Here is a 27,090-nt window from a genome sequence, read left to right on the forward strand (position 1 = left end):
CACCAACAAATACAGCTTTAACAAAAGAATCGAGCTCTACGGTGGAACCTTCAGTGAGATTTTAATCCTAATTTGATTTAAAAACAGGTTTGTTTGTATCATGAAACATTCCTCGAGTCTTCCTTTCATCTCTGAAACTGCACAGACACACAAGAACAGAGGACCTCCGTTAGGTCCCCAGTCAGGACTTCTGTGCTAGAAGCGTGCTCAGTTTGATTTTCCCGTCCATGGAGGCTGTCAGGCAGGTGCCGCAGTCCACTGCTGAGCACCAGTCGACGGTCACCACTGGTGCTTTATGCCCCCCCAGTGACAGCACCCTCTCCAGAGCTGACTCCCCACTGGCCAGCTGGAAGAGAAGGGACCAGGAATTTTTTTAAAATACAAAACACATTTAAAGCATTAAAGAATGCTTGCTTACTTATACTTATACTTACAGACAGACAGACATGAAGGTGTACTCACTCTGTATATAAGTCCACCGGAGCTAGAACAGGTCAGGACGTGTTGACCTTCAGAGTCAAACGTGAAGAGTCGACCTCGAGGGACTTGAACCTGAACAAGAATTATATCACCAAGTTAGAAAAAAGCACCCCAAATTGTTCACTTTGGTGATTTTACTTCTTTGAACTATAAAAAATGTTTTCTTATGAACAGAGTTTAATTTACTTTGTAGAATTCAATGCTTTCTACTGAGCTTTGGTCATGAAATCAAATGAAGTGCTGTCTTGAAAATTAACCAGCAGGTCTGCTTACTTGTTTGTAGCCGCTGTACCCCGACAGGACGAAGGGCCCAGTGGCGTCCTGAGGTAAAATCTGCTCCGACTGCTTAACCCCACAGCGATGGATGTTCCACTGGATAAACTGCATGCGCGCGTGCACACGTGCACACACACACACACACACACACACACACACATATTTTCTTGACTTTCCTGAGTAACATAAGGAGAACAGACGGAGCTACACTAGTTCTGGCTTTCACGCACCTTGCCATCTTCTCCGATGCTGAAGACGGTATTTTCATCATAGCTGAACTCCACACTGTAAACTTCCCCATCATGAGCTCTCCAGCTCATCGCGCTCTCATACCGCTGCATATCTACAGAAGACAGAGGACAGAAATGTATTTAACTTACTTGGGTTTTGGTAAGTGACAGCAAAGAGGCCACAGATTAATCCTCTTTGAAAATAATCTTTGGATGAATCGAGTATGAACGCAGACCAAACAGTCTGATGACTCCGTCAGCGGCTCCAGTCACCAGCAGGTTTCCATTGTGATTGAAGGCTGTGCAGTTTATGGCTACTGGTTCTGGCTCCAAAGAGAACTGGAGCTGAAAGACAGAAAGTCAGAACTTTGATTATGCTACAGGCAGGAAATAAAAAGAGCAGTTTAACTAGTTTAACTGAAACTGTCAGGCAACTGAATTGGAGCTCACAGTCAGGCACATAACAGAGGAAAAGTTGAGTTAATACCCAAACCTTTCTTGGAAACAGGTTTCAGGTTTGCTAGAGCAGTCAGGTAGCCTGTTTAAAATGTGCAAACACAGTTTAAGCAGCACCTATAGGGCTGAAGTGCCAAAAACTGCAGCTCTAATCATGCCCACTGGAGGCTCACTCTAGCAGTGAATCAGTCCCATAGACCAGGGGTGGCAAACTCCAGGCCTCGAGAGCCAATGTCCCGCAGGTTTTAGATAACACCCTGGGTCAACACACCTGAATCAAATGATTAGTTAATTACCGGGCTTCTGGAAAACTTCAAGAAATGTTGGGGAGGTAATTTAGCAATTTAAATCAGCTGGATCAGATGGATCAAGGACACATCTAAAACCTGCAGGACACCGGCTCTCGAGGCCTGGAGTTTGCCACCCCTGCCATAGACTTATTCGGCGTAAAACGTCCAGCTTTACAGGAGAAATAAATACATTTACAGCCTGCTAAAAAGCAGTTTTGCCCTCTAAAGGTCATAACACTACTGTTTATGAATGTGTTTATACATAAACCATTTTGACCCCCATTGCAGCATAAAATTAAGGGTGTGGCCACTTTGATTGACACATGGTTGCCCTCTGAGCTGCTAGCTCCCTGAGGCTTCACGTCAGCTACCTGAACTGGACGCCTTGACTCAGTCTGTGCAGTTGGAGTTTATATTGCTCCAGTTTTCTGCTACAGCTGGGGTTTTAAATACACATTCTTTAAACCCAGTGGTTTCTGTTCCTGGTCTTGGACTGATGTGCAGACATATTAGCTAAATGATCAGTTAACCACCTGCTGTTTGACAGTCTTGGTGTCCCATAGCAGCAGCTGACCAGACACCGTTATGGGAAGTCGAGGAGCAGACTCGCCACTTCCAGATCGACTGTGAGCTGCAGCTGAACAGACGAATGATGAACCGCTGGGGCTGCAGGCTAAAGACAAGATACTGAAAGGCAGAAAAATACATTCTCATATGGAGATGACCTCGACTGTTGAAGACACAGTAAATCTAGTTTATGGACGTAGTTCCATTCAATTTGGTCAAATTATAATGCAATAAAATAAAAGAGCACCGCCCATTTTAGCTCCATCACTATCGGATGGGTTGACATTAATTTTGGCACATAACAACATTACTGATACTGAAACATAACCACATTTGGATCAGATTTTCAGTTTAGCGCTCCATAAAAACCTCTGAGTTCCTGAGCTGCAGCTTTTAGACACTTTTTTTGTCTCAGCAAGGAGGCACTTTCATGCAATACAAAGCCAACAAAGAGGCAGAAATTGGTCCTAATTATGTTAGTGAGGAGCTCCAGGATGCAGGTTTACCGTGGATGAGCCTCGTCGATGTTCATCTCATAGAGATTCTTCTTGGCTTCCGTATCGTACAACCGTACTGTGCCAACGCCGCTGCCTAATAACAACTGATCACACACACATGCAAACACACATTTTACTGTTGGACAGATGTGTTTGGTGTATCAACTAGGTCACAAGCAACCTTGGGGTTTAGGCTTAGGGTTGGGTTTTTGTTTTAACTAGTGCTAAATAGGCAAATATCAAGGAACTAAGAGATTTTACCTTTCAAATTAAGTCTTGTAAATTAATTTTGGCAGTGCAATTGTTCTGTATGCATTGCACTAGAGACAACTGTCTGAAAACAAGTAACGAAATCCTAACCCTAGTCTTAGGTGGATCATTGGTGACCTAGTGCATGGTAAAATGTTACCTTATCAGAATATTTATAAAATCAATGTATCTGAAAGTAAACACTGCTACCAGTCGGTCTGGTTTGGTGGCCCACTCCAGAGACATTAGAGGAGATTTGGACATGATGGTGGCTTTGGTCTGCATGATGGGGTTGAAAGACCACACCTGACGGAGTAGGAGGGGCAGAGGAAGAAGTCTTTCATGAGTTTTTCTGTCAGTATATGCCGTTAGAATACCGTAGCTTGAAGACTATGAAATGCAGGTTTACCTTGATGACTCCGTCAACATCCAAGCTAGCGACACGGCGACCAGAACAGTCAACCCTTGAAAACAAGCGAAGGGCAACAGAAAGAAAAAAAAAAGACTGATTAAGGCTGAGTTTTTGTTTTTATCCTTAAAGTGGGTGAATTGTGAAAATGTTACAGACAGACCTGCAGTGCATGATGGATGAGTGGTGTTCTCCGTACTCCTCCTGGCTGAGTTTAATGAAGGGAGGTTCCTCTTGGCTTGCACCGCAGCTTCTGCTGTTTGAGGAATCGGTAGGTTCACTTGAGGACTCCATGGGAGGCTCCACCTCCCCCAGCTCCCCTTTCTTCTCTGATGTCTGAAGATAACACATGAAAGGGCTCACCAGACCAAAAGATTATTGTCTTCCGGCATACTAATTCAAAGTGCAGGTTGACCACTCGCAAAACTGTTTGAACATAGCTGACCTTTACCTCCACAGGTAAGGTAAGACTAAGGGCATCGCATTTGTTGCATATCTAAAGGATGCAACTATACCTGCGGTGGTGGTTTGGAGAAAAGCTCCTTCCTCTCCTTCTCATGATCCTGGATTCTTTTGTGTCTCGAATTCTGGTTCCCTGACTGGTTTGTAGACAGCTGGGACTGGGAGCTCACTGGTTCACTGGTTGATGACTGGGTAGATGCTGGCTTCACCTCCTTAACTTGGCCTGCTTCTTTAGATTTCACAGGCTAAAAAAGATGGAAATGATTACAACCGTAAATGTAGAAAACTGGAACACCAGTGCAGCTTGCTATTACTCTCTGAGGGAATGATTTTCAAACTTTGTGGTAGAAAATAATTAAAATATCAAATTCATTACCCAATATTTATTATACTAATGGACGCACCCAATGAACCCAATCAAGCCTCGATCCTGAATCAGTGTGAAGTTTAGTCTGCTGCAGAGTCCTTAACAGACATCTCTTATTGGACAGGTTGGTTACCGCCCATTGTACATCATGAATCTTTGCCATTTCCTATCCATTTTCTATCACTAATCTGGGTCCAGATCACATTGGTAGTATAAGCAAAGATGCCTAGGCCTCCCTTACTCCTGACTTCAGCTTTTTTGTATCTTCCCAAGCCAATTAAAAGACTTGACCTCTCTGGTGTGTCCTGGATCTGTGTTGGGAGTCTCCTTCTGGTTGCACATGCCCGACACACCTCACATAACAGATCTCCCCAACTAAGTTCCAACAGGAACAAGTCTGACTTGTTACTGACAATACAATCCAAGGTCTTACAACAGTTGTACTTGTTGCCAAATAGCCCATAACAACAACCAGATACCCCATACATTTGACTATGTAGACTGCTAGGGCAACATTAGAAACTAGCATCAAAGTCCAACTAGTTGGAGACATTTCTTTATTAGGGTTTGTTAGTCTTTATCATCTTCCTGATGAGATGGTAACTCAGAAGAAGGTATACTGTCCCAAGTACCAAATTTCTAAAGTAAAGGGTCTTTCACTTTCCATATACAATCATCAGCTTTTGAACATAAGATGACCTGTCTCTGACTCACTAGTTGCAAAAAACCCAATTTTGCTAAATAAACAACCATCCAGTCTGTGAGTCAAGGTCTTTTTTAAATCTGTGAATTTGGCAATTCCTTGTGCTCACCTGATTACTCAGTGGGTCCTTCCTGCCCATTGCTGCCTGGCTTGGTGAGGACCCAGAGATGGCTTGCATTGGTTTCCCTGGGGTACGTCTGCCTTGTGGTAGGAATGTTGAGAAGAAGTTTCTGGTAGGGGTGGTGGCAGTGCTGACAGCTCGCTGGCTCGTCACTAAGTCCCTACAAAGAGAAAAAAAGAAAGGAAGTTTTAAAACAGCATACTACTACACTGAATCCAAGCAAAGAGACCACAGCTATCAGCAAATGCCATTGCCATGAAAGGGTATGAGTTTTGCGACAATTTTTGGATAGTTAGTTAAAGTGAGCACAATAAACACCAGAACCCAAGATATACTGGCTATGCCGACTTGTCTTGATCACATAATTGCCATCTCTTCCTTTGTAAGCACATGATGAACATGCATCTGGCATTTATCCTTTTGCGCTGCTCACTTGTCCAGTTGGGTGAACATTCGTTGGTGGACAGGTGTCCACATGTGTAAACTGACTGGTCTACAGCTATACACGTCCATTTGCAACAAGTAGAGCTGTACTATGTGTGTTCTGACACTTTCTGACAAAAAGTAGCATCAAGGTCTTCAATGATTTGTAGCTCTTTGCCAGCAAGCCTTTCGACCCCATGAGCATCAATAGTTCGTGGGGTTTCAATGACCGTGCTGCTGGTTCGCCGGTTGCTGTTTATTGGACTTATAGAGCAGTTCTCACTATGAAGCAACAACACTGTTTGCACAATATCAAAACCAAGGTGTGACAGGCCATTTCTGTCCAGTCTTGCTATGACCTTCCAACAGAGACCTCTATAAATGGACCAATCACTATCAAAGATACTTAGGTCATTAAAACTTGTATATTTTCAGTAAGTAAAAAATAAGGTTAGACTTTTGACTGCCTAAAAAACTTATTTTTTTCTACCCTGACTACTATGCTTACCAGTTGGTTTTTCAATTTTGAAGATTTTTTCTTCATAACCGTGCTTGAGATTTTACTGTATTGAGACACAAATCCCCTTTGGGGTTGTTTCAGTAAGGGAATCCAACATAAAACTCTGCCAAATCAAAGATGCAGAGCTGTGGTGACCTCTTGTGACAAGGGCACAGACGAAAGTAGCTTTTTTTGAGGAGGGGGGGGGTGTTGGCCCAAAAACCTATGTGCAGTCTGAGATCCTCAGCCAAAGATGTGTTGCTTCTTCCTGTGAATAGGTGGGAGAAATAGTCTTTGTTGCCAGGGCTCCTTTACTTCCTGGTAGAGATCTTTATTGGTCCCCAGGCTTCTCAGTTACTCAGAATCAAGTGGGGTATCGTGGCTTTGTTATCAGTGATCTCTGGTCAAGATCTTTTTGGGTCTACTGTATTTTAGTTACTCCAAAAAAGTAGGAAATCAAGTCAGTGCTCCCTGGTAAAAGTCTTCATAAACCCACTTCAGAACCACAAGGATTTTGCTTCACCGGTTAGCACTGCTGCCTCACAGCAAGAACGCCCTGGGTTCAAATCCACCATCTGGTTGCAGGCTTTCTGTGCGGAGTTTATATGTTCTTCCAGTATCTGCGTGGGTTTTCTCCAGGAATTCTGGCTTCCTCCTGGAGTCCAAAAACATGCATGGAATTAGGTTAATTGGTAATGCAAAAACCTTAGGTATGAATGTGAGTATGAATTGTTGTCCGTCTCTCTGTGTTGGTCCTGGGACAGTCTGGCTGCCTTTCTAGAGTTAACCCCACCTCTTGCCCTATGGCACTATGGCAGCTGGGACAGGCTTTAGCACAGCCACGACCCTGAACTGGATAAGCAGAAGAAAATGAATGGATCCAAGGGCTTCTTGTTAGAGGTCTTCTTCAGTCCACTTCAGAACCAAATGGGTCACCATGTGTTTGTTGTCAAGACCATTTTTGTGTACAATACTTGGTGGGTGTGGTTTATCACCATCATGCATTGAATTATTCATTTGAAGAGGAAATAATGAATGTGTAATTGACAAGTCTAAGAACACTTACTGCAAAAGTTAGGTTGCCTTATCATCAGCCATCATCAGCCAACTAATCCCTTAGCATCCATTAAAAAAAAAAAAGTGTGTTGAGTTTGGGTTTTTTCTGGGTCCATTTCAGATCGGGTCCCACATCCATTCAAGCCACCTCAACGATCCAGATGAGGAGCTTTAACTAACTTCTTAAAAGATACTTCTGTCAATCACATTTATTTTTTTAGAGTATTTTAAAGTTTATTGGGGAACTGTATTTGCTGGCCCGGTCTATCGATCGCCTGGAAGTTTAACAAAAATAAATAAATAAAAATGGCTCAATGGAACAATTCATCAGGTGAATTGTTTATTGTGAAACATCAACCGCATTACAGCACACAGTTTAAATACTGCAACAGCATAAATATTTTGGCATTTTTGGCAACAATACGTTAGCTAAAATATGGTTTTAAATAGTTTTTTTATATGAATAAATATAAAATAACTCAGTTTTGTTTGATTTAAAGTGCCTGAATATGAAGATATGAGGTTACGTCATTTATTAAATAAATACTGTCACAAAAAGTGCAACAACCTTAGTTCTCATTTAGGCCTGAACCATGCTAACATCAGTCCATGTTCGTTCTGTGCTTTGTGTTAAAATGTAACTTAAGAAAACAAAATAAAAACAAACGAAACCACAAAGCTGCAATGGATAAAAATCTTGATTAATATTTTAAGGTTTAAGATGGCTGCCATCTGCAACTCACAGCACAAAACACATTAAGAGTTTCAAAGTGATAAATACAAGAACAATACGCCAGTTTTTCCATAAAAATACTTTGTAATTTGTAAAGCATGGCATTCATTTTAGAAATGAGCTGACTATTGATGGTTAAAAACATCATGATGTTGGCAGTGTTTAAAAATGGACAGAATGGCAGCCATCTTTGCTGTGGTTAGTCATCAGTAAAGACAGTGATGTTAGTCTCTCACAGCTCAGTGTCTCCCAGTCGGTCCATGTTCTGGACGTATGTCGGCAGCTTGTGGTGGATCATCTCATCTCTATCCCTCTGATCCCGGCTCTCCGTCTGCAGGGCGAACAGCTGGCGAAGATACAGCAGACAGGTCAGACGTAACGTCTACCCTGACTACAGCTCAGCATGGAGCACATCACATTTTAAAACTTTGTTTCATGAAAAAACTTTTACACTTAGTCTATGTTTTTAAGTACTAGTGTCCAACTTTTTGTTAGTTCAAAAATGGAATCAACCAATCACATGGCAGCGACTCAGTGCAATTAAGCACGTAGACACGGTCAAGACGACCGGCAGAAGTTCAAACAAAGCATCAGAATCAGGAACAAATGGGATTTAACTGACTCTGAATGTGGCGTGGTTGGTGGTGCCAGGTTGATCTACTGCGATTTTCCCACGCAACCTCTATCTCTAGGGTTTACAGAGAATGGGATGAAGAGTAGAAAATATCCTCTGAGTGGCTTTTCTCAATCGAAATGTCTTGCTGAGGTCAGTGCCTCAGCTACTTCAAGCTGATAGGAAGGTGTGGAATTTATTTTCTAGGCACACTTTTGGCCCAATGAGTAACAACTAAATGCCACAGCCTACCTGAGCATTGCTGTCAACCATTTCCGCAAGCACAATGTAACATTTTACAATGGATGTTTTTGGGACAATTTGATATGTTCCAAAGTTCAAATCATCTCAAACTGATTTCTTTAACGGGACAATGAGTTCACTATACTAAATGGCCTCCACAGTCACTTGATATCCACCTAACAGAGGACATTTGTCAAATATTCCATGAAGAATTTAAGTGATTCTGAAGGCAAAAGGGGGTTCAATGGAGTACGGTGTACCTAATAAAGTGGCACGGAGTGGTGGCCAAATCATGGGATTAATACAGTGAGAATTAATAGGATTTGATTTGATTTTAATTAGTAAACAGAACTTTTGGAAACCCATTGAAATTAATTTTTAAGCTAAATAATGAGACTTAATTTACATGACGGGTGATTAAAAGTAAACGACGGGATCAGTTGTAGCTTTTTTGAACAAATCTACATTTGCATTATTCATGCAAAATTGATTTAATTTAAAATGAAATGCACTCTCTCACCAGCTGACGGAGCTGTTCGTTCTCCTCCATCAGGCAGGTCATCTTCTGGACTTCAGCATCGAAGCTGAGGAGGACAGGCTGAGGTGGGAAACAAGTTAAGGACTGAAAACTGAATTCCAGCAGATCAGTGTGGCCGCCTCTAAATTGTCAGAGCATGTTGAATATTATGGCTGGCTGTGTGTTTCAAACTCAAGGATATGCATACACTGGAAGAGCACCGACAGGAAGTTATGCAGTGAAACCAGGAAGGTGTCAGACCACTGGCGGGAGAAGTACTGACAGAAGGCGGGGTTCTGCTCAGGGGAGGAGATGAATGGCAGGATGAACCAATCACGCCACTCAGCCTGACCCTGCAGCTCTGACGCCTGCTTCTGGAAAAACTCCTGAGTCTTCTCCAGGTTTCCTTTCTGGAAGGACGAGATAGATTTTTAAATCTTTGTTTCAGAAACACGCAGCAGGATGTCTGATTTCTCCACGAGGTGATACCTGCACGGTGTTGATGATGTAGTATCTGTACAGGCTGATCCTCAGCTTGTTGACGGTGGATCTGTAAACATCCTCGAGTCTGCTGAACAGACGTTTATCCAGGTAGAGCCAGTATTCCTTCAGACCAGCCAGGTCAAAGCTCTGGACAAACTGCTGCAGCTGATCGATGATTTTATCCACCTGCACAGCACAAAAATAATGAAAAGTTATTCAGTGTCTTTTTTCTGCTGAAAGAAGAAACTTCTTCAAAAACCTGAAATAGCAGCTTTTTTCGTTAACCCTTCACACCATTGCTAGCTCCTTTCTCCAACTTCCAGATGATGTGACTATTTTACTGTGAGGCTGTGAGGAAACAGAAATACATCCAACAACGTTTCTGCCAGCCATACCCTGAAGCCTTTCTCCTTGTCGGCTTTTATGTCGTTGTCCAGATGTTTCAGCGTGTTGGTGAAGCCACGGTAGATCAGATACTCCCTCACATGCTCATCTGTCCTTTCTACTGCAGAGCCCATGGTGACCTCTGACCCTACAGGGAACAAGTCAGCGTTTATTATGATTATTCAGTTTGTGTCTACTGTAGTCATTTGGTTCTTTGAAAATTTAAAGACAGAGACATTTAACTTCAGGTTTTAATATTATTTCTTACATACACATTTATACAAGTATAATATCCAGCACTCTGGCTGTACACAAATAAAGAAGAAGACATAAACACAAGAATTCCAATCAACTTTTTCTTTTAATATTAGCTGACAGACATTCAAACCATTGATCTCACTGGGTAGCTGAGTAATGTGTGGGTAGTGGGTGGTGTGGGCTTAAGCTGCAGTCTCATTTAGCAGTCTGATGGCATGAAGATCAAAGCTTCTCCATATTGTTTCTGTGCTGGCAGCACATAAACAGCACACAGTAGTGTCTCCCCAATGGCAGTCAGCTGTTAGGGTGGCTGGAAGAATCTCCCGCGATCCTCTCGGCTCTAGATCTGCATCATCTGAAGTACACATCCTCTTCTCTCAGCTGAATCAACTACTCTCCTGATGGATAAGTGGTCATGCCCAGGGAATGATGCACCCTTCTCAGAAGTGCAGAGATTCCTGAGCGCCCTGAGCAGGAGTTTGAAGTACTTTAATCGCCTGAGGTTGTAGAAGCCTTGATGGGATTTCTTCAGCAGGGTGTTACTTGAAGTTATCCACCTTCTCTACCTAGGCCCGATTTATACTGAGAGGGTAGAATAATACTCTGCTGTTTTTTCATGGTCCCCTTGGTTTCCTGAGTTCAGCTCAAAGTTGCTCTCCTTAATTTTATGGAGCTCCAGTGCTGAGGGTGAGAGGAAGGAACCATTTGTGGCCTGCCAGCCAGCCAGGAAACTGATCATGCACCTGCACAGGGATTTTTTTTTTTTTTTTGGAGGGGGGGGTCTGGAGGGGGCTATTTTTGGTACATTAGTTTACAACCTCTGCTAATACTGAGGTTACTAAGTGTGCGGATACATTTTCTTCAGAATAAAAATCTATAAACATCACTGCATGAAAATGTTTAGAAATAAGGTAGATGAAGAAAGGATTCAGACCACCTTAAAGTTTCCACACATTATTTTAAGCAGACAGAATGTTCTCTTTTTCACCGCTACTCAGTATAAAGTTCCTACACATTTTAGTAGATTAAGTGGACCTATTTTCCTTATTTCTAGTCATCTCGCCACAGAATTTCTGTTTACAGAAGACAGCCAATCAGAAGAAAGGTGGCTTAAAGTAGGAGGAGCTAAAGCAGGTTGTTTGAGACAAGTGACATGAAACTGTAGACAGTAAAATTAAAAAAGGATTATTTTGAGCTGTGAAACAGGCAGAGCTACTTGAGTAAATGTATTTAGTTACTGTATGTCAGCGATTATTTAACAGACTTCAAAACACTGACATCACAATATTAACATGACAATCTAACCCACTTAATGTCATTTTTCTCAACTAAAGGATGAAGAAGGTAAGAGGTAATATTGCTCAATTTCTTTTTAAACTTTAGTAGCGTTCACTCCATTAGCAATAATTCCCCTAAAACACTTCCTCTTCATGCACTGACCGCTAACTTAAAACATTAGATCACCGTTATGCATCCACAGCGGGACGTTGATAGTTACAAAAAAGAAAAAAAGAAAGTGTACTTTAGATCCTTAAAAGTCTGAAGCAGAATATAAAGTATCATTTTTGTAAATGTAACGGTTTTATTTGGATGTCCTCCACCGCTTTTTGTTGCTAAAAACACTTCGGCCAGAAAATCTCTTTAATTGGTACACACGGCAAATGTAAGGTTAAACTCAGATTCACAATCCATCCCAGCAAAGATCAAACGATGTCAACATTGACTGATTTCAGAAAATGTATTATTGTAAATCTGAAGAGACACAGGAACTGCAGTTAGCTTCATTTTAGCATCAAGTGTGCCACCAGAACAATCGACTGGAACACGTTACAATCACTATTACACAAAATCTCTCACATTAAACAGGCCAAATGCAGGCAGAATTAACATTCATTATGCTATAACATAATAAATCATAAAATCACGTCTTAACATTTACGTACCTCGGAGGATATTCCAGATTATTTTAAATGAAGCAAATTTAAGGCGAAGTTTGGCTTGGTTTTTTTTTTGGTTTCAGCACCATGAAAGTGAACCGTCACCACCCAGAAACAGAATTGCGCTTTTTTAGATCCATGAATCTTCAGAGCACAAAACTGCTCTTCCGTCTTATTGTGAAAATTAAATGTTTACAACAACAAAGAGAAAGAAAACTCTCTTCCTGCTCTAGTTTTCCTCCTGACAGTCATGTGATGAGCTAACGTATAACGCAGCCGCACACTGCGCGACCTGCGCGCCCTCTATCGGTCAGCACGTCTCAATACACCTGTGCCGGATATACCAGCTGTTACCTGCAAAAATGTTACAAAGAGTGTAGCATTTTTGTGTGTGTTTTCCTCTCTAAATGTCACCCCTTCTAGTAGTTAAAAGTGAACTAGCATTGGTGTACGTGCTGGAGTAAAAAGACAGCTGTTAAAAGTGTTAAAAGCAACTGAAAAATAAAATCACAGTTATTTCGTCTTGTATATATGTGTCTTTAATATCCGAAAATTACTACAAACGTATGACTTTAAAGTGAAAATTTAGACAAAGGACTTTTTCTTTATAACCTCTGTAAGTTACATTTTTTTTCCTCTTAAATGTACACCATTATGATGAGAGAGTAATATTTGTTATGATGATAGAGTAATATTTGTATAATCAATATTTTACAATATTTAAAAATATATATATTTAAAAAATTATAGATAGATAGATAGAGAGACAGAGAGAGAGAGAGAGAGAGCGAACACTTGAAGGAAAAACAGGAAATAAAAACGAAAGCATGAAAACAAATAATTAAAAACATTTAAAATGTAAAATATGTATGCATTTTAATAACCACAAAACCTATTAAACAAACGCATACGCAGGGGGTCACGCGGTTACCGTGGTAACACGCTAAGCAACGCAGAGCTAATACCATAGCAACGCGTAAACAATAAGCTCCGAGGCGAAGGGGAGAAAATGTCAGACAGAAGACGAGGAGCGGAGGAAGTGGAGGAGAGGAGCAGTGCTGAGGAGGACGAAGAGGAGGAGAAGTCTGAGGAGGCTCTCTCCTCCTCAGCAACTCCCAAGAGAAATTCTGAACCGCCACAAGCGCAAACTCTGTCTAACATCCCCGAGGCAGTGGACGACTTCCTGAGGAACTTCTTGCGCAGAGCCGGCCTGACGCGGACTCTGAGCCGCTTCGAGGTGGAGTGGTACGGCTCGGCGCTCAGGCGCCTCACAGACACCCTGAAGACCGTAGCCACGGCGGCCCCGGGGGTCTACTTCATCCCCGATGCTCTCACACACCGACGCCTCCTCCAGAGCGAGCTTGAGGCGGTGCGCGCAGAGACGGAGCTGCTCAGGGAGGAGGTGCTGGGTGCAGGAGCGAGCCTGGTGAGGATACAGAGGGAGCGGGACTTTCACCGGCTGCAGCACCAGCGAGTCTCCGAGGACAAAAGGAGGCTCACAGAGGACTTCAAAAAACTGAAGAAACATCTGCAGTCGTACGACCCCGTGCTCAGGCAGCTGGAGGAGAAATACCAAACAGCTGTCAGGCAGAAGATGCTCCTCAGCTTCCACAGAGAGAGACTGCAAAGCAGCACAGACCCTACACCAGCGCAGGTGAAGGAGGAGAGGAGGAAGGAGAAACCACCAGCAAAGACCACTGCACACCTGAAGGACTCGGAGTTCCCCCCCTGCAGTGGGCTCCCAAGGGCCTACCTGGAACAAATGAACTCTCACACAGGGAAAAGCTTCGCATCTTTCAGCCTCGCATGCTCTATAAGAGCGCATCAGCAGCCAGTCAGCTGCATCGACCTGCATCCAAGAAAACTGATCCTTGTCTCGGCCAGTGACGACAGCACCTGGAGATTGTGGGTTCTCCCAGAAGATAGAGAAAAGGTGAGAGGAGGTGAAAGCTCTAAGAGGAGGTGGGGAGGTGACATGTGAGGGTCACTCTGATTGGATGATGCACTGACGTGTGATGTCACTTACTGTGTTGCCAGGTGGGTGAGATGCTGCTGACCGGTGAGGGTCACTCTGATTGGCTGTCCGGTTGTAGCTTTCACCCTGATGGATCAAAATTAGCGACAACCAGCGGAGACACGACAGTAAGTTGGTCCTGATGACAACACAGAATAAACCCACCTCATTGGTTACAGATGTGTACTTCTTCCTGCAGGTGCGGCTCTGGGACTTCTCTCGTGGCTGCTGTGTACTGATGCTCTCTGGCCATGCCCAGCCCACCTGGGCATGCTCCTTTCACTCATGTGGTCACTTCCTGGCCTCCTGCTCCGCTGACAGAACCGCCAAGCTGTGGGACCTGAACAGCCAGCGCTGTCGCCTCACACTGCGCCAACACACCGCCTCCGTCAACAGCGTCTGCTTCCTATCTTCCTCCAACCTCCTCCTCACCTGCTCCGCTGACAAAACCATCGCCCTGTGGGATGCCAGGCTAGGTGTCTGCACCACCACCTTTCTCGGACATTATCACCCCTGCAACCATGCTGCCTTCAGCTCAGCGACCAGCATGGTGGCCTCCTGTGACTCTTCCGGCATCGTCAACACGTGGGACACGAGAAAACCCACATCGCCGATGGCCGCTGGAGACACCGGGCCGCTTAGTGCCAACCAAGTGGCGTTCAACCACTCAGGGAAGATGCTGGCGGTTGCCAGCAGCGACGGTTTGGTGAAACTGGTGGAGGTAGACTCTGGCAGTGTGAGCAGCTTGGAGGGCCACAGGGACAGTGTGCAGAGTGTGACCTTTGACCACAAGGGGGAGACTGTGATCTCGGCAGGGAGTGATGGGAGGATTAACATCTGGTCGTAACATAAGATTTCTGATTGAGTAGTGATCGATATCTGAGATTGACGTGAACTTTTAGTTGTATTAATTAAAGAAGTGACACCATGGAGGTCGTAAACCAAAACATGTTTAATGAGAGCTGTGCAAAGCCAAGCCAAGCAGCTAGAAGCACACATTAAACATTTAACATCAAGTGTCTTCTTCACCCGGAGGTGAATAACAATACTTCCTGCATCAGAGGGTTAAAGTTCCTCTGTGCTAGTATGAGTCCTGTCATCCTGAGGATGGAGGAGGAGGAAACACCATCTGGTTTCATGTCTTTGATGTTTGAAAAGTGAAACTGATGCAGTACTATGAACCTGCATTCTTTCTAATGACCCAGCAGGGGGCAACTCCTCTGATCAATAAATAAAGTCTGATTGTTAGTCCATGGGAAAATTGCCTTACTCCTGCTCTGACCTTTGCGTCTTTCCTGATGGTTTCATCCTTTAGTTGAAAAATTATAATTGTCTAAATGATCATCCCTGACTCACAGCTGCAGAACAAATCTACTTATGGTAACCTGAACCTGAAGATGTATGAAGAACAACTCTGAGTGAGTATCATTTAGCATGTATATATATAGAGAGAGTAAGTCTCATGGTCTCATGTGACAGTCTTCATTTATGCTTTTTTTTCCCAGCTCTTCTTCTGTCTGCTAACAGTTTTTGGGTTTCCATTTGGGTGGATCTACAAATTGGCATCCTTTTTTTTAAAGCCATATCTGACAATTGTAATTTTTATTTAGTTACGACACACATTTACCGTGTCACAAACTTTTTCCCCCCTCTGCAAAAAAAACAAAACAAAAAAAACAACAACTCAAGCAAAAGAGACAAAAACCATTTCTTCAAATCTTTCTGCTTCTTTTTTTGTTAGTTTCTATGATATTCGACAAAATCAGCAAAGGTTGTTAATTTTGGTGACTTTTAACGTTCCCTGATAAAAAATGCTGTGCAGTCCCAGATAAAGATAGACATCTGAACACCCTGGTTCCCCCAACCCATGGCTCAATACTTCAATTTTCAATCCACGAGTCTTGAGTCTTCAGAAATTCAGAAAATTGGACTGGATTGTCACAGTAGTACACGTTGTGCTTCCACATGTACATCTTTTCTACAGTGAAGGCAATTTATTGTAGTTTTACCTGCAAGGAACTGAAAAGCTATCACTGACAACAGCACTGATGATCTTTCTTCCCTCTGGCTGAACACTGCCCGGTAACCTCTTCATTTTCAACAGGAATGAGTGTGTGTAAATCTTTATGGCACCAACAGTCTGTCTACAAACAGAATGAAACCCATCAATACAATACGGTCTGTGCACCAACAAGCATCAAGCCCATCCATCCATACTGTTGCATCCACAAATCACTGAGACACATTCAAAATATAAAAGATGTGGCATGTTTTTCTCGTCTCGGAGTCTGTCCTTCACGTTTTCTTCTCTTCTTTTAAATTATCGCTGTGTTCTGACTCTTCCTCAGAGTCTGAGAAAGAGAACAGTCCAGGAAACTTCCTGACTCTAAAGGTTTAGGGTATAGTTTAAACTGAGTTGTATTAGTGTTTAAAAAATTGCACTTTCTTATAAAAAATACACAAACACAGTGCAGATACTATTGAGGCTTTTGGCACAGCGAGCTTCCTTTGAATGTTCAGTTTCTGGAGGGTTCCTGCTGAGAACAGACCAGTCTGTCAACAGATGAGGACGAGTAGCGCCCCTCGTCGTCGTCCTTCTCTTCCTCTGTCGCTCTGTGTTTCTGTCTGGGTTCTTCCACCAGCATCTTCAGGCGGTTCAGATGATGCAGAGCTCTGAGGAGGAAACACATGCATGCTTTACTCACCCTAAACTGGAGTCAAACTGATGTACATACTGTGGTGGTGGATGAAGATGCGTTTAATGTCACACAAGTTTTTGAAATCTTGTTTTTGAACTATTGGGCTTAGAAGAAGAGGATGAGGAAGAGGAGACCCTATGGGAATGAAAGTGCAGGTGTGTTCTCCATGGATGAGGACTCTTTAGGATGAGGACTTTTACTTCAAATGTAATAATCACTAGGGCTGTTCGATATAACGATATATATCGGGTGACGATATAAAAACGTCTATCGTTTCATATTGCGGCAAAATATAATGTTTACAGCAATATTTTTTCATCGTTTTGATGGTCATTGTAGTGGTTATATTAATTTGTTAAAGTTCTCTCTTTCCCTTATATTTAATATAACCACACTACGGACAAGCGACTGTTTTTACACGTTGTCGTTAGCAACCACGACGGTAAAACAATGGCGTGGCTCCGCCGTCCGCTTGTTTGTTTTGCATATTAACCTTTCACAATAAAGCTCAAGATCCTGTTGAGACTTTTCAAAATAAACTAAATCCCGTGAAAGAGTATGGAGTGTTTACGGATGAGAAGCAAAAAAGAGGCGTTAGGTGCTAAAAAATAAACCTTAGACTCAAACGTTAGAACAGGCTTTTCCCCGCAGCATGTAATAAATATTCACAAAGAAAACGGCGGCCGTTACAACTTATGTCTAAAAATGTATAGATTCATGCATCGGCTAAAAGTCATAACTCCAGGTACATGACGCCCAGCTGAAAACACTTCATGCAAGTCGAGCTGCCCGAGATTCACAGAATTTACAGAAAATTTTACATTTTTGTGATTTATATCATTATCGGGATGATAGATGTCTTATATCGGGATATGAGATTTTGGTCATATCACACAGCCCTAATAATCACATTTGACTCAGTAAGACTTTAAACTAGCAACAGAGACCATAAACTCATCGTGAAAGTGTTTACTAATGCTGGGCATACACGGTGCGATTTTTGGCTCATTTTGAGACGATTTTTCAGTTGTGCGACCGTTTTGGGGATCGGCCCGAGTTTCACCTTCATCGTGTGTCATGCATCGTGTAGTATACGTGGGGTAACAGAAGCGATTAACACCTCACAACCAGCTCCCAAATAATCAATCGCTTGGTTGTAAGAAAATCAAACCTGTTTGAAATCCTGTCGGCCGTCGTGAGGGTGTCACCGCAGCCTCTCACACTGCGCACGCACAAACACAGAAATGAAAGTGAAAAGACAGAGTAGCACAGCAGTGCAGCGTGTGATCTGGACACAAGCGATGGGGTACAACTTGTAGAACTTTGGCAAGCTCATCCGAGCCTTTTCGATGTGGCCTCACAAAATTATCACGACCACAACAACCGTGAAAATATGGATGGACATTGCTGATCAATCACAGCTGCCTGATCAATGTTTTTCATTAGCAATTTAGCAAAGTTGACGGTGGCGGTGTGAGTGTCTGTGTGAGTGAAAGACAGAGAGGGAGAGTGAGCGACAGATTTTCTATTATAACCGTCATATTATGGACGCACAGTGTGAACACTCAGGTCGCATCAGAGCATCGGGCCGTATAGTGTGAGACCCTGCAACATGACCTACGAACTTCTAACCCCTGCGAGTCAGTCGTGCAGTTTGAGCAGAAGCTGAATAACGCAAAATCGCACAGTGTTTGCCCAGCTTAAGGTAACAGGTCAAGTAAGATGTTGGGTCACTTTCTCATAGACTTCTACAGACTCTGACTTGTTTCAACAGCCATAGATGTTGCCCCCTGCTGGCCATCAGAAAAAAGCAGGCTTCACACCCAGAAGCTGACTCTGTCTTTTATCTAAAATCTGAAAGTAGAACAAAAGGACTTATCTTGGAGTTTTCAAAAATACATTTTAATTTATTATTATTATTATTATTATCATTAGTAGTAGTATTGCTTTGCATCACCAGTGGTTATTCGGCCCATACTCACTATGAGTTACTAAATGTCACTGAGTTTGTAGTTGCTGGCTGCCACATCATTGCTAGTTGCTTCCTGTGTGGACCCCCCTTTGCCTTACAAGACAGGATGGCATTTGATTTCTTGACATAGTTTCTAGTGACGTTTTGAGTAAAATAATGCTTTTAATTTTTGCCTGAAGCAAAAGTGGTGTCTTTGATGCAGTTGTCTTTAAACTGTAAGCACAGGTTATCAGTCCAGTCTCCACATTCTTTCTAAAGGGATAAATAACTTGATCGGAGTCAGTTACCTCTCTAGTGATGGTCTACCAGGAAAACTCTGAAGCTCTTGCAGCTCCTGCAGCTCTGCGTTACCACCAGACCACTGCAACACAAACAGACTTTTAATAATTTAAATCTTGTTTCCTTAAACGTTAAACTCAGACACAGATTTGCATTTTATTATCCACTTTTTCTAAAGATCTGTATCAAGCCTGCCTGGCTCCTTGTACCTGTGTTGCTGATGTCAGCAGCCACTCTGAGAGAGTCAGAGCTGCTGGTGGCTGTTGTTGTCGCTGAAGCTCCGCCTCCACAGCCTGCAGTCTGAACAGCATCTGTTTCAGAGCCTCCACCGGACCAGGCTGCTTCCAGATGCTGTTTTCATGACTCAAATCCTGGGAGAGCACAAACAAGAGGGGGATATTACAAACAACACTAGCTTCAGAAACAACTGTTTTGCCAGTAGATGTAGAGAAGGCCTTCAACTGAGTTGAATAGCACTCATTTGTTCAGCCTTAGGAAAAAAAAACCTGACAACGTGGGCTGATCTGGTTTGTAAAAACCCAATAGGCTATCGCAAACATTCTGCAACACATGTATGATCACACCAGCGAATCTACTGAATAACAGTGGGACACAATGAGCACAAGCTAATACTGTATACAGATGATGTGATACTTGTTTATTACAAAATTACACAAGTTAGCTCAAGTTATTACAATAAAACCGAAGCAATCAACACAACTACTTTTTACATGAGAAGGGCCACAACTTTTGAAATATTACAGTTTAATTTGGTAGAAAAAAAATCACATATTTAGAGACACAAATTGTGCCAATGATGGAATATGAATAAGTTCTCATAGTTATGTGACGAAAAATATTTACAACCCATCCAAAACAGAAATTCAGAATTTACTTTATAAGACTCCCAGTGCTAAATGTATATTTAATAGGTAAATTATTGTGTTTAAAAAGAAAAAACAAATATTGCCTAAAAAGCCTTTAAATTCAGCCAGTCTAATGTGAATACAAAGAAAAGCTACTGTAGTGAGTCAAACAGGCTCACTGCAGTAGGAGGCCTTGTCCACTGACCTGAAAGGTTAATGTGTTTCACATCTGGGCATCACTCAGGAGACGAGAATAAATGAAAATCACACAATTAGCTGACATTGTAGAACATGACAGTAAACCTACCTCTGCTCCCCTGTCAGTCAGCTCCTCTGTGCAGCCTCCTGCTGCTGAGTCTCTGCAGGGTTAAAATGCCACCACATATATGAGTATGTGTGGAGTTGCAGCAGATCATAACACACCAGAAGTGTAAATGAGTCTTACTCACAGAGGACAGTGTGAGGGAGAATGGTGCAGCAGCTCCTCAGTTTTCACAGGACTCACTGACAACAACAGAAACAAAGAACTGATCGGATACCTGCTTCATTTCCAGCGTGTTGGTAATAAGTTAAAGTCTGCTTAAACAGTCACAACGAGAACCAGACACAGCTGTGCTTTAAAAAAACAACAAAAACTTTGGTATAAGTGTTATTCAGTGTAAAAGACTTCCTGCTCCTTTGAATGAATCCCGGTTTTACCTGGATCTGCAGGACTCTCTGCTTGTCCAGAACTCCGAGACAGAGAGTTTAACACCTGGTCCGCCTTCTGGATCAGAGACTCGATCCTGTTGTCTGACAGGTGGGAACACACATCAGAAACAAGTTTAGCAAAAAACAAAAACAACAACAAAAAAGAGAAAAGTTTAAAAGAGTGAAAGGTTGTCATAGGAGGTGTGGTTGAAAGGGGAAAAATAAGAAAATAAGACTATATGAATTGAATTTGGCCAGTCTCATGTTCAAGAGGATCTTCTCTTGTACCTCTCGACCACTTTCTGTACAGCTGCTAGTTTTAGATCTCTGTTTAGTCCCAAGTTCCAGAATTGAGTCAGTCCCCAACAGTTCTCTGAACTGGACATCTGAACCCTGTTTGTGCTGCTGGAGCCTTTTGGAGCATCTAATTTGGCTGCTGTGCAGTTAATTGTATGAACAGATTGTCTAAGAACACTGGGGTCTAGTGAAGGTGAGTGAAGGATTGTATTTGGGTGTTACTTGGCACTAATTAGCAGCCATCTCCGTCAGTGTGTGTGATGCACTCATACAGTGCTGATATCTGAAATGTGGTGACTTCAGGCTCTAAAGACAATATGTTGGCATCTGAGGCAATAACACCTTCAGAATCCAGAATCCAAAACCAGTTAGTGATGTCATTGTGATTATGGCCTTCCGTGATATGCAATCAATGAGTAAAGAATGACTAAACAATATTCAACAGTGCAATAATCTAATGTAATGTATTTTTTTTGACGACTCTAGGATTAGTTTGTTTTTCAGAGCTGAGTATTGTCTGTTATTAGTCCATCTATCCATCAGCCCAAGCAAAGAAGCCCAGTCATTTTAACTCTTTGCTTTACATGATTTTAAACTTTTTAATGACCTGCAGGAACCCTGTTTTGCCTCTGTGATGGTCACTGGGTCTCTTTTGTGCGTCAAAGCAGTAAACCTTTAACTGTACTTTAACTTTAATTTATATTTTCTGAAAGTCACACGAATAGAGATCTGAAAGTTATGTTTGTGGTGATTTACAGAGAACAATTCCGGACCTATTTTGTTTACACCTCGAATTTTTAACATTACATACTCAAACACTTGTGTTTTTACCTTGGTACATGTTCATCACAACGTCTGAGCTCTTCCTCTCTGTAGTGAGCAAAGAAATCTGTTCAGCAAACTGAAGCCTCAGGTCTCTGAGCGCCTGCTGGCTGCCAACCTAAGCACACACAGAGAAAACCTATTACTTCATCAACTGACCAATGAAGCTCTTTTTCTGCCTTTGGGACACACATGTGACAGAATGTGGTTTATTTAGAGCACTTGACCACATCATAAGGCGTTCTTTAACACACAAAGAGTCCAGAGGAAAGCACAGTTCCACAGAAGCTCTACAGTCTTCATGAACAATGAGAGCAGCAGGACCATACAACTGACAGTTGCGCTGCAGCTGCTTCTCTCACCTCTGGAGGTGTCTGGTCAGGATCTTCATCTTTCTCCAGGTCTGCTACCCAGGATGGAGCTCTGGTTCTGGGAGCTCCAAGTGGAAGAACGTCTGGAAAAAACAAACATGACCCTTTCAAATAAACAGAAAATAGTCATAGTTTAATGGTGAAATTACTTCCCTGGGATAGACTCCACCCACCCAGTCCTTTACAATAGCTCAATATCAAATTCAACATTTCCCCTCACTAGATCAGTTTTACTGACCTCCAAGAAAAGCTCATATTTATGACTCTACACACTGATGGGCTGCTTAATATAAAATAATAAAGAATAACCTATTAATAGATTTATCTTTAACATTAATAATCACAATCTGTTAAATGAGGATGAAATACTATGACATCTTGGAAGGTTTGTGCATATGTAGTCGAGGAAGCTACCGTGGTCATCCCACAGATCTGACTGTGCAGGCGGCTCGCTGAGGTCACACCCCTGGAGCCAGGCTGGGTACTTCAGGTCGGGCACACTGGTGATTCCCGAACAGTCCAAGTCAGCCTTGTTACTGGTGAACCAGTGAGGGAGGTGGAGCGACGAGGATACCGGGGCCTGCTCTGATCTCTGAAAAGGGGAAGCAACTGTGTTTATGACACTGCTACAGTCTCAGAATAATCCAGAAAAGGCAGTGAGGGTCACCTTAAAACTGCTGATGTGAGCACCTGGTTTAAACGTGGCGGCCCTCGGCCTGTCTCTGCACCTAGGGAGGAGGGGAAAGTAATAACCTGTAACTCAGATCGACCAGGAAATATGCCTGGTCGATCTGAACAAGAAAGGAAGCAGTTCAAACCTGGAGCTCCTGGACGTCGTGGGTGGAAGAGAGTGATGGTGGAGGAGTCTACAGGTAGATGAGGGGCAGGGCTGGGAGGCTGCAGGGCAGGGCTGGGAGGCTGCAGGCCAGGACAGGAGGTCTGGACCAGCAGAGGAGAGGAGTGAGGCAAAAGTCATCACTTCTGTTATTACTGAATCATCTATGGATTATTTAACGTTGATTATAGAGTCTGAGCTGCAGAAGTGATGCGTTTAAAGGCAGATGCCAGGATGTTTTTTAGGTAAAAGTGGTGGATTTAATGACATGGATGAAGACTACATTGTAGATGTTTTTAATGAACTGGTATAAGAGCAGATTCTTGATTGTCACATTGAAAAACTTCAGACTGAGAAAAATGGTGAGGGATGCATTTACTTCCAGCTCCACATTTTCAGTCTTGGACTCTACTAAATCACAGATCTCTCCTCTTACTGACATCATACAGATCAAAGAAAACTAAAAAAAAATGTACAAACACGTGTTTAAGAGTTTAAAGGTTGAGTATGACATGTATAAAAACCTTGGATGAAGGCGGTGGTGTGGGTGACGGGCATCGAGCCGTCGAAAGGGACGGACAGCAGTTCATCTGTTGTCATGGAGTGTCTGTCCCAGTTAACGCGGTGATGGAGGGGGCTCACGGGGAGGTTCAGGAAGTCTAGCTCTCTCTCGGTCAAACGCTCCCTAAGAACTGAAACAAAAAGAGAAAAATGCAATGTAGATGAATCACTCAGATAACATAAAACCACAGAAGACATAAAAAGCACCAAGATATATCAACGTTATAAGATACCTGACCCTGAGCAGGACCTACCATCTTTGTTTCTGAGCGTGCCCACTCTGTGCCTGCACGGAGTGGAGGGTAGGTTCTGTGGCAGAACCAGCTTTCCAGTCAATGACGAGTCGCGGTTCTGACGACTCCTCTCAAAGTCTTTGATGTAAGCGTCCAGAGCCGCCGAAGCCGAGTCATACTCCTGCAATCAGACAGTAGTGTAGGCTTCCTGTTTTAAAATCCTCATCACTAAAGTTTTTGATAAGAAAAGAACAACAAATTTCAGACTTTTTAAAAATGTTTTCCCTCTCACATAAATGTTTGAGTTATCTCTCATACACCTCTCACACACTTCCTCATGAACTTCACATGAATTTACTCTTTTCTTTTAAAACAAATTCACATATTTTTTTCTGAATTTACCAGTTTTTCCTCAGTGTTTTACTGGAAAATGAAACAATTTTAAACTCTGTCACAATCAAAAAGAGAACATCATCATTTGTCAGGAGAGAAGCTCTCCTGATAACACCCAGAACAGAACCCAGAGACAGATAAAATAACAAAGGGAGATTTCCTCATTCTGTCCATTTCTGCTGTGGAAAGTAATCCCACCCACTCTGTCTTTGTATCTGAAGCTGGTGTCGTGTTGAGGAGGCAGCAGGCTGCTCCTCAGGTAACCTGAACTGGACAGTAGGGAGGTCACCGTGGACTCTGGTGACAGAGAGTGGCCCAACGGACCGCTGTACTCCATGCTGTCAAAAAACAAGAAGAGTACATTTTAAATCGCTAAACGTCAAGGGAATAATGGTTAAAATGTTTACAGTGGTGTTAAAACTATTATCAACATTTGTTTATTCACAGCTGACATGCCCAATCAGAGCCATGCCAGCTGTGATTTAAACCTTCCACAAGTAGGCGTGGAGCTACCTGTGCAAAAGCAGCTGTTTGAGACGTTAGAAAGCTAACCACCTTGCAGAGTATGTGTCAGGTTGTTGTCAGTGATAGCTTTGCCGGTTTTCGCTTTAAACGGGACAGTAAAGGGTTTTCTTTAGACTGCGTTTGTTTGCTAGCTTGCCTTTAGCCGAGCTCTGAGCTATGCAGCAAAAAAAAAAAAAACATCGAACAAAAAATAAACTAAACAGACCGTTACATGGCAGATTTAAACCCCATACGTACAGCAACAGTTTAGTGTTTATACAGAGTTTATAACGTGATACACAAATGTTTCTGGCTCAACGTACTCACAAACGTCGCAAAAGTTTTCTCACTGATGTTAAAGTTCAACTTAGCAGCGCTGCTAGGGTGTAAACGGAAATCTGAACCAGGCACTTCCTCAAACTTCCTGAATCTTTATCAAATAAAACAAATATAAAACACTCATACTTCTACTCCGAAATGCCTCCTTTTCACTGTACTCCGTGCCCAACCCTTTTGCGTACACTGACGCTTGCAAATTCAAAGGATCCCGGGTAAAGCTAGCTCACAGTTAGCCGGAGCCACTTCCGGCAGACGCTGCAACCAAACTCCGTTAAAAGAATCTGGTCATTAATAATAATCATAGTATCGGTACACACACGCTTCATATATAAGTACGGTTTACACAGTTAAGGTGTGTTATGATCTTAAGAAAGTTTCGGCGTCTGTTACAGACAGATTAATATGTTTAACTACCGCCATCAGTGGCTTATCGTGATGCAGAAACATGGTATACATGAGTGAAAGAGCAAATAAAGTTTACATTATATTAGAACGCATAATCGTTTGTGTGTGTAAGGTATGCCGAATTTAAAGATGAACTCCGTTGAGTTATGAAAACATTAAAGTCCACGTAAATGCCCCCAAAAAAGAGAGAAAAAATTGTCTTGTTTTATTTCTAAAATTCAATTGTAAGCAATTATTGCACTGACGACAGTATAATGATTTGGTATCACCGGAATTATTATTATTTCCCTTCTTCCGTCTCTGAGTGCGCCACAGTGTCTGAGGAGGTGTTAGTGAGAGCAGGGAAAGGAGAGGAGAAACTTTTGAGACTGGAAAAACAGCAGTCAAGACTCCCACACAGAGCAGAAATGGGGGGGGGGGGGGGGGGGGGGGCATTATATACAGTTTAGTGTTGGGATTAAATTATTAAATTGAGATAATTGTGATAATCTACCCACCACCCACCCACCCACACACACACACACAAGAGTTGAAAAGACAATATTAACAGACACAAGAAGAGTAATAAAAAAATAATAAACTAATAAAGCTTTCGAATATCACTGGTAGCAGGACTTAATTCCTTCAGATAACTTATTAATGTGATGTTAATTTACTGGACTAATTAAAGTACATCTACATTTTAAAAACATCATGCTCATTTTTTGTTCAAAAACTATTTTGTTGAAATTCACCAATTTATTTATTTATTTGTGTATTTATTTCGGGGGGCACCATTAATTTATACTAAAAGGCTGCATATTTAACACCCTGTTTGTTCTGTCCTGTGATAACTTCATAAGCAGAAGGGCACGTCTTCCTTTTCATCACTACTGGTTTACTTACATTGTAAAAAACGTTTTTTACAAAAAAACCCGCTTTCACTTCTTTCCCAGAGAGAGCTGTAGGCTAGCCATGTTGGGACGACCAAGTATTTTTCCGGGGTTCCTGTCTCTGCTGCAGGCCCCTTTAACCCAGAGTTTGTGACGTCAGTGAGCCAGGAGGTGTGGGGATGTTGAATAACACAGAAAGAGGGATCACTCCCCCTGAAACTGCAGGCACCAGAAAGCACCAGCATAACATGTCGACACACGCTTATCGCATAGACGAAAATATAAGGCCATCTGGGAAAGTGAATGTCTATAGTCTAAAATGTGGAATCAAAAATCAGTGGCTACCTCCATCTTTAATATGCAGTCTATTGTACTCCCATAGTGTCATGGTTGATTAAGATGATCAGACCTTGCAAATATTGGGTTATATGTTTCCATGACGAATTCAGTTCATGGTTGTTTATTTATTTATCTATTTTTGCAAAAAAAATATGACTTTCAAATAATATTCAATTTTATTTTGAAAACAACAATTTATTATTATTATTATTATGCAAACTTTTACAGGTTTATTCATACCTCAGATTATAGATGATTGAGTCTGTTTCACCTAAACTAACACCGAGTGAGTGTTTTGATCTCAAGACGATCTCTGGGGGAGTGTGTCTGTGCGTGTGAGCGTGCG

General features: G+C 42.3%; 3 protein-coding genes across 8 annotated transcripts; 1 reads left to right on the top strand and 2 right to left on the bottom strand.

Annotated features, from left to right (window-relative positions):
- Positions 1 to 44: 44 nt before the first annotated feature.
- On the bottom strand, positions 45 to 12,545 carry wdr91 (WD repeat domain 91). Its single transcript, XM_084934565.1, has 18 exons — positions 12,260 to 12,545; positions 10,070 to 10,206; positions 9,681 to 9,860; positions 9,394 to 9,601; positions 9,195 to 9,277; positions 8,055 to 8,164; positions 5,096 to 5,267; positions 3,970 to 4,161; positions 3,618 to 3,790; positions 3,455 to 3,509; positions 3,256 to 3,351; positions 2,806 to 2,900; positions 2,266 to 2,419; positions 1,223 to 1,331; positions 987 to 1,099; positions 754 to 861; positions 463 to 552; positions 45 to 346 (listed from the first exon to the last, which is right to left on the bottom strand). Exons 2-18 carry the CDS (start codon positions 10,190 to 10,192, stop codon positions 182 to 184), a joined length of 2,226 nt encoding a protein of 741 aa, XP_084790691.1. The 5' UTR covers positions 10,193 to 10,206; positions 12,260 to 12,545; the 3' UTR covers positions 45 to 181.
- Positions 12,546 to 13,150: 605 nt separating this feature from the next.
- Positions 13,151 to 15,528, top strand: spag16 (sperm associated antigen 16). Its single transcript, XM_084934572.1, has 3 exons — positions 13,151 to 14,186; positions 14,291 to 14,395; positions 14,467 to 15,528. Exons 1-3 carry the CDS (start codon positions 13,263 to 13,265, stop codon positions 15,112 to 15,114), a joined length of 1,677 nt encoding a protein of 558 aa, XP_084790698.1. The 5' UTR covers positions 13,151 to 13,262; the 3' UTR covers positions 15,115 to 15,528.
- c7h18orf54 (chromosome 7 C18orf54 homolog) lies at positions 15,205 to 26,929 on the bottom strand. 6 transcript variants are annotated; one of them, XM_084934577.1, is made up of 15 exons: positions 26,419 to 26,929; positions 24,488 to 24,623; positions 23,914 to 24,073; positions 23,623 to 23,790; positions 23,082 to 23,202; positions 22,931 to 22,991; positions 22,678 to 22,855; positions 22,255 to 22,346; positions 21,902 to 22,010; positions 20,783 to 20,875; positions 20,533 to 20,587; positions 20,391 to 20,442; positions 19,427 to 19,588; positions 19,226 to 19,299; positions 15,205 to 16,940 (listed from the first exon to the last, which is right to left on the bottom strand). In XM_084934577.1, the coding sequence occupies exons 2-15, from the start codon at positions 24,620 to 24,622 to the stop codon at positions 16,784 to 16,786; spliced, it is 1,617 nt and encodes a 538-aa protein (XP_084790703.1). In that variant the 5' UTR covers position 24,623; positions 26,419 to 26,929; the 3' UTR covers positions 15,205 to 16,783. The 6 variants fall into 6 exon arrangements, with proteins under 6 accessions (XP_084790703.1, XP_084790701.1, XP_084790700.1 ...); XM_084934575.1 differs by lacking the exon at positions 26,419 to 26,929 and adding an exon at positions 25,117 to 25,937; XM_084934574.1 differs by lacking the exon at positions 26,419 to 26,929 and adding an exon at positions 25,113 to 25,937.
- Between the last annotated feature and the right edge of the window lie 161 nt (positions 26,930 to 27,090).

The sequence above is a fragment of the Perissodus microlepis genome, chromosome 7, assembly GCF_051167445.1.
Source record: "Perissodus microlepis isolate ML-2025 ecotype Zambia chromosome 7, ASM5116744v1, whole genome shotgun sequence".
Taxonomy (NCBI): Eukaryota; Metazoa; Chordata; class Actinopteri; order Cichliformes; family Cichlidae; genus Perissodus; species Perissodus microlepis.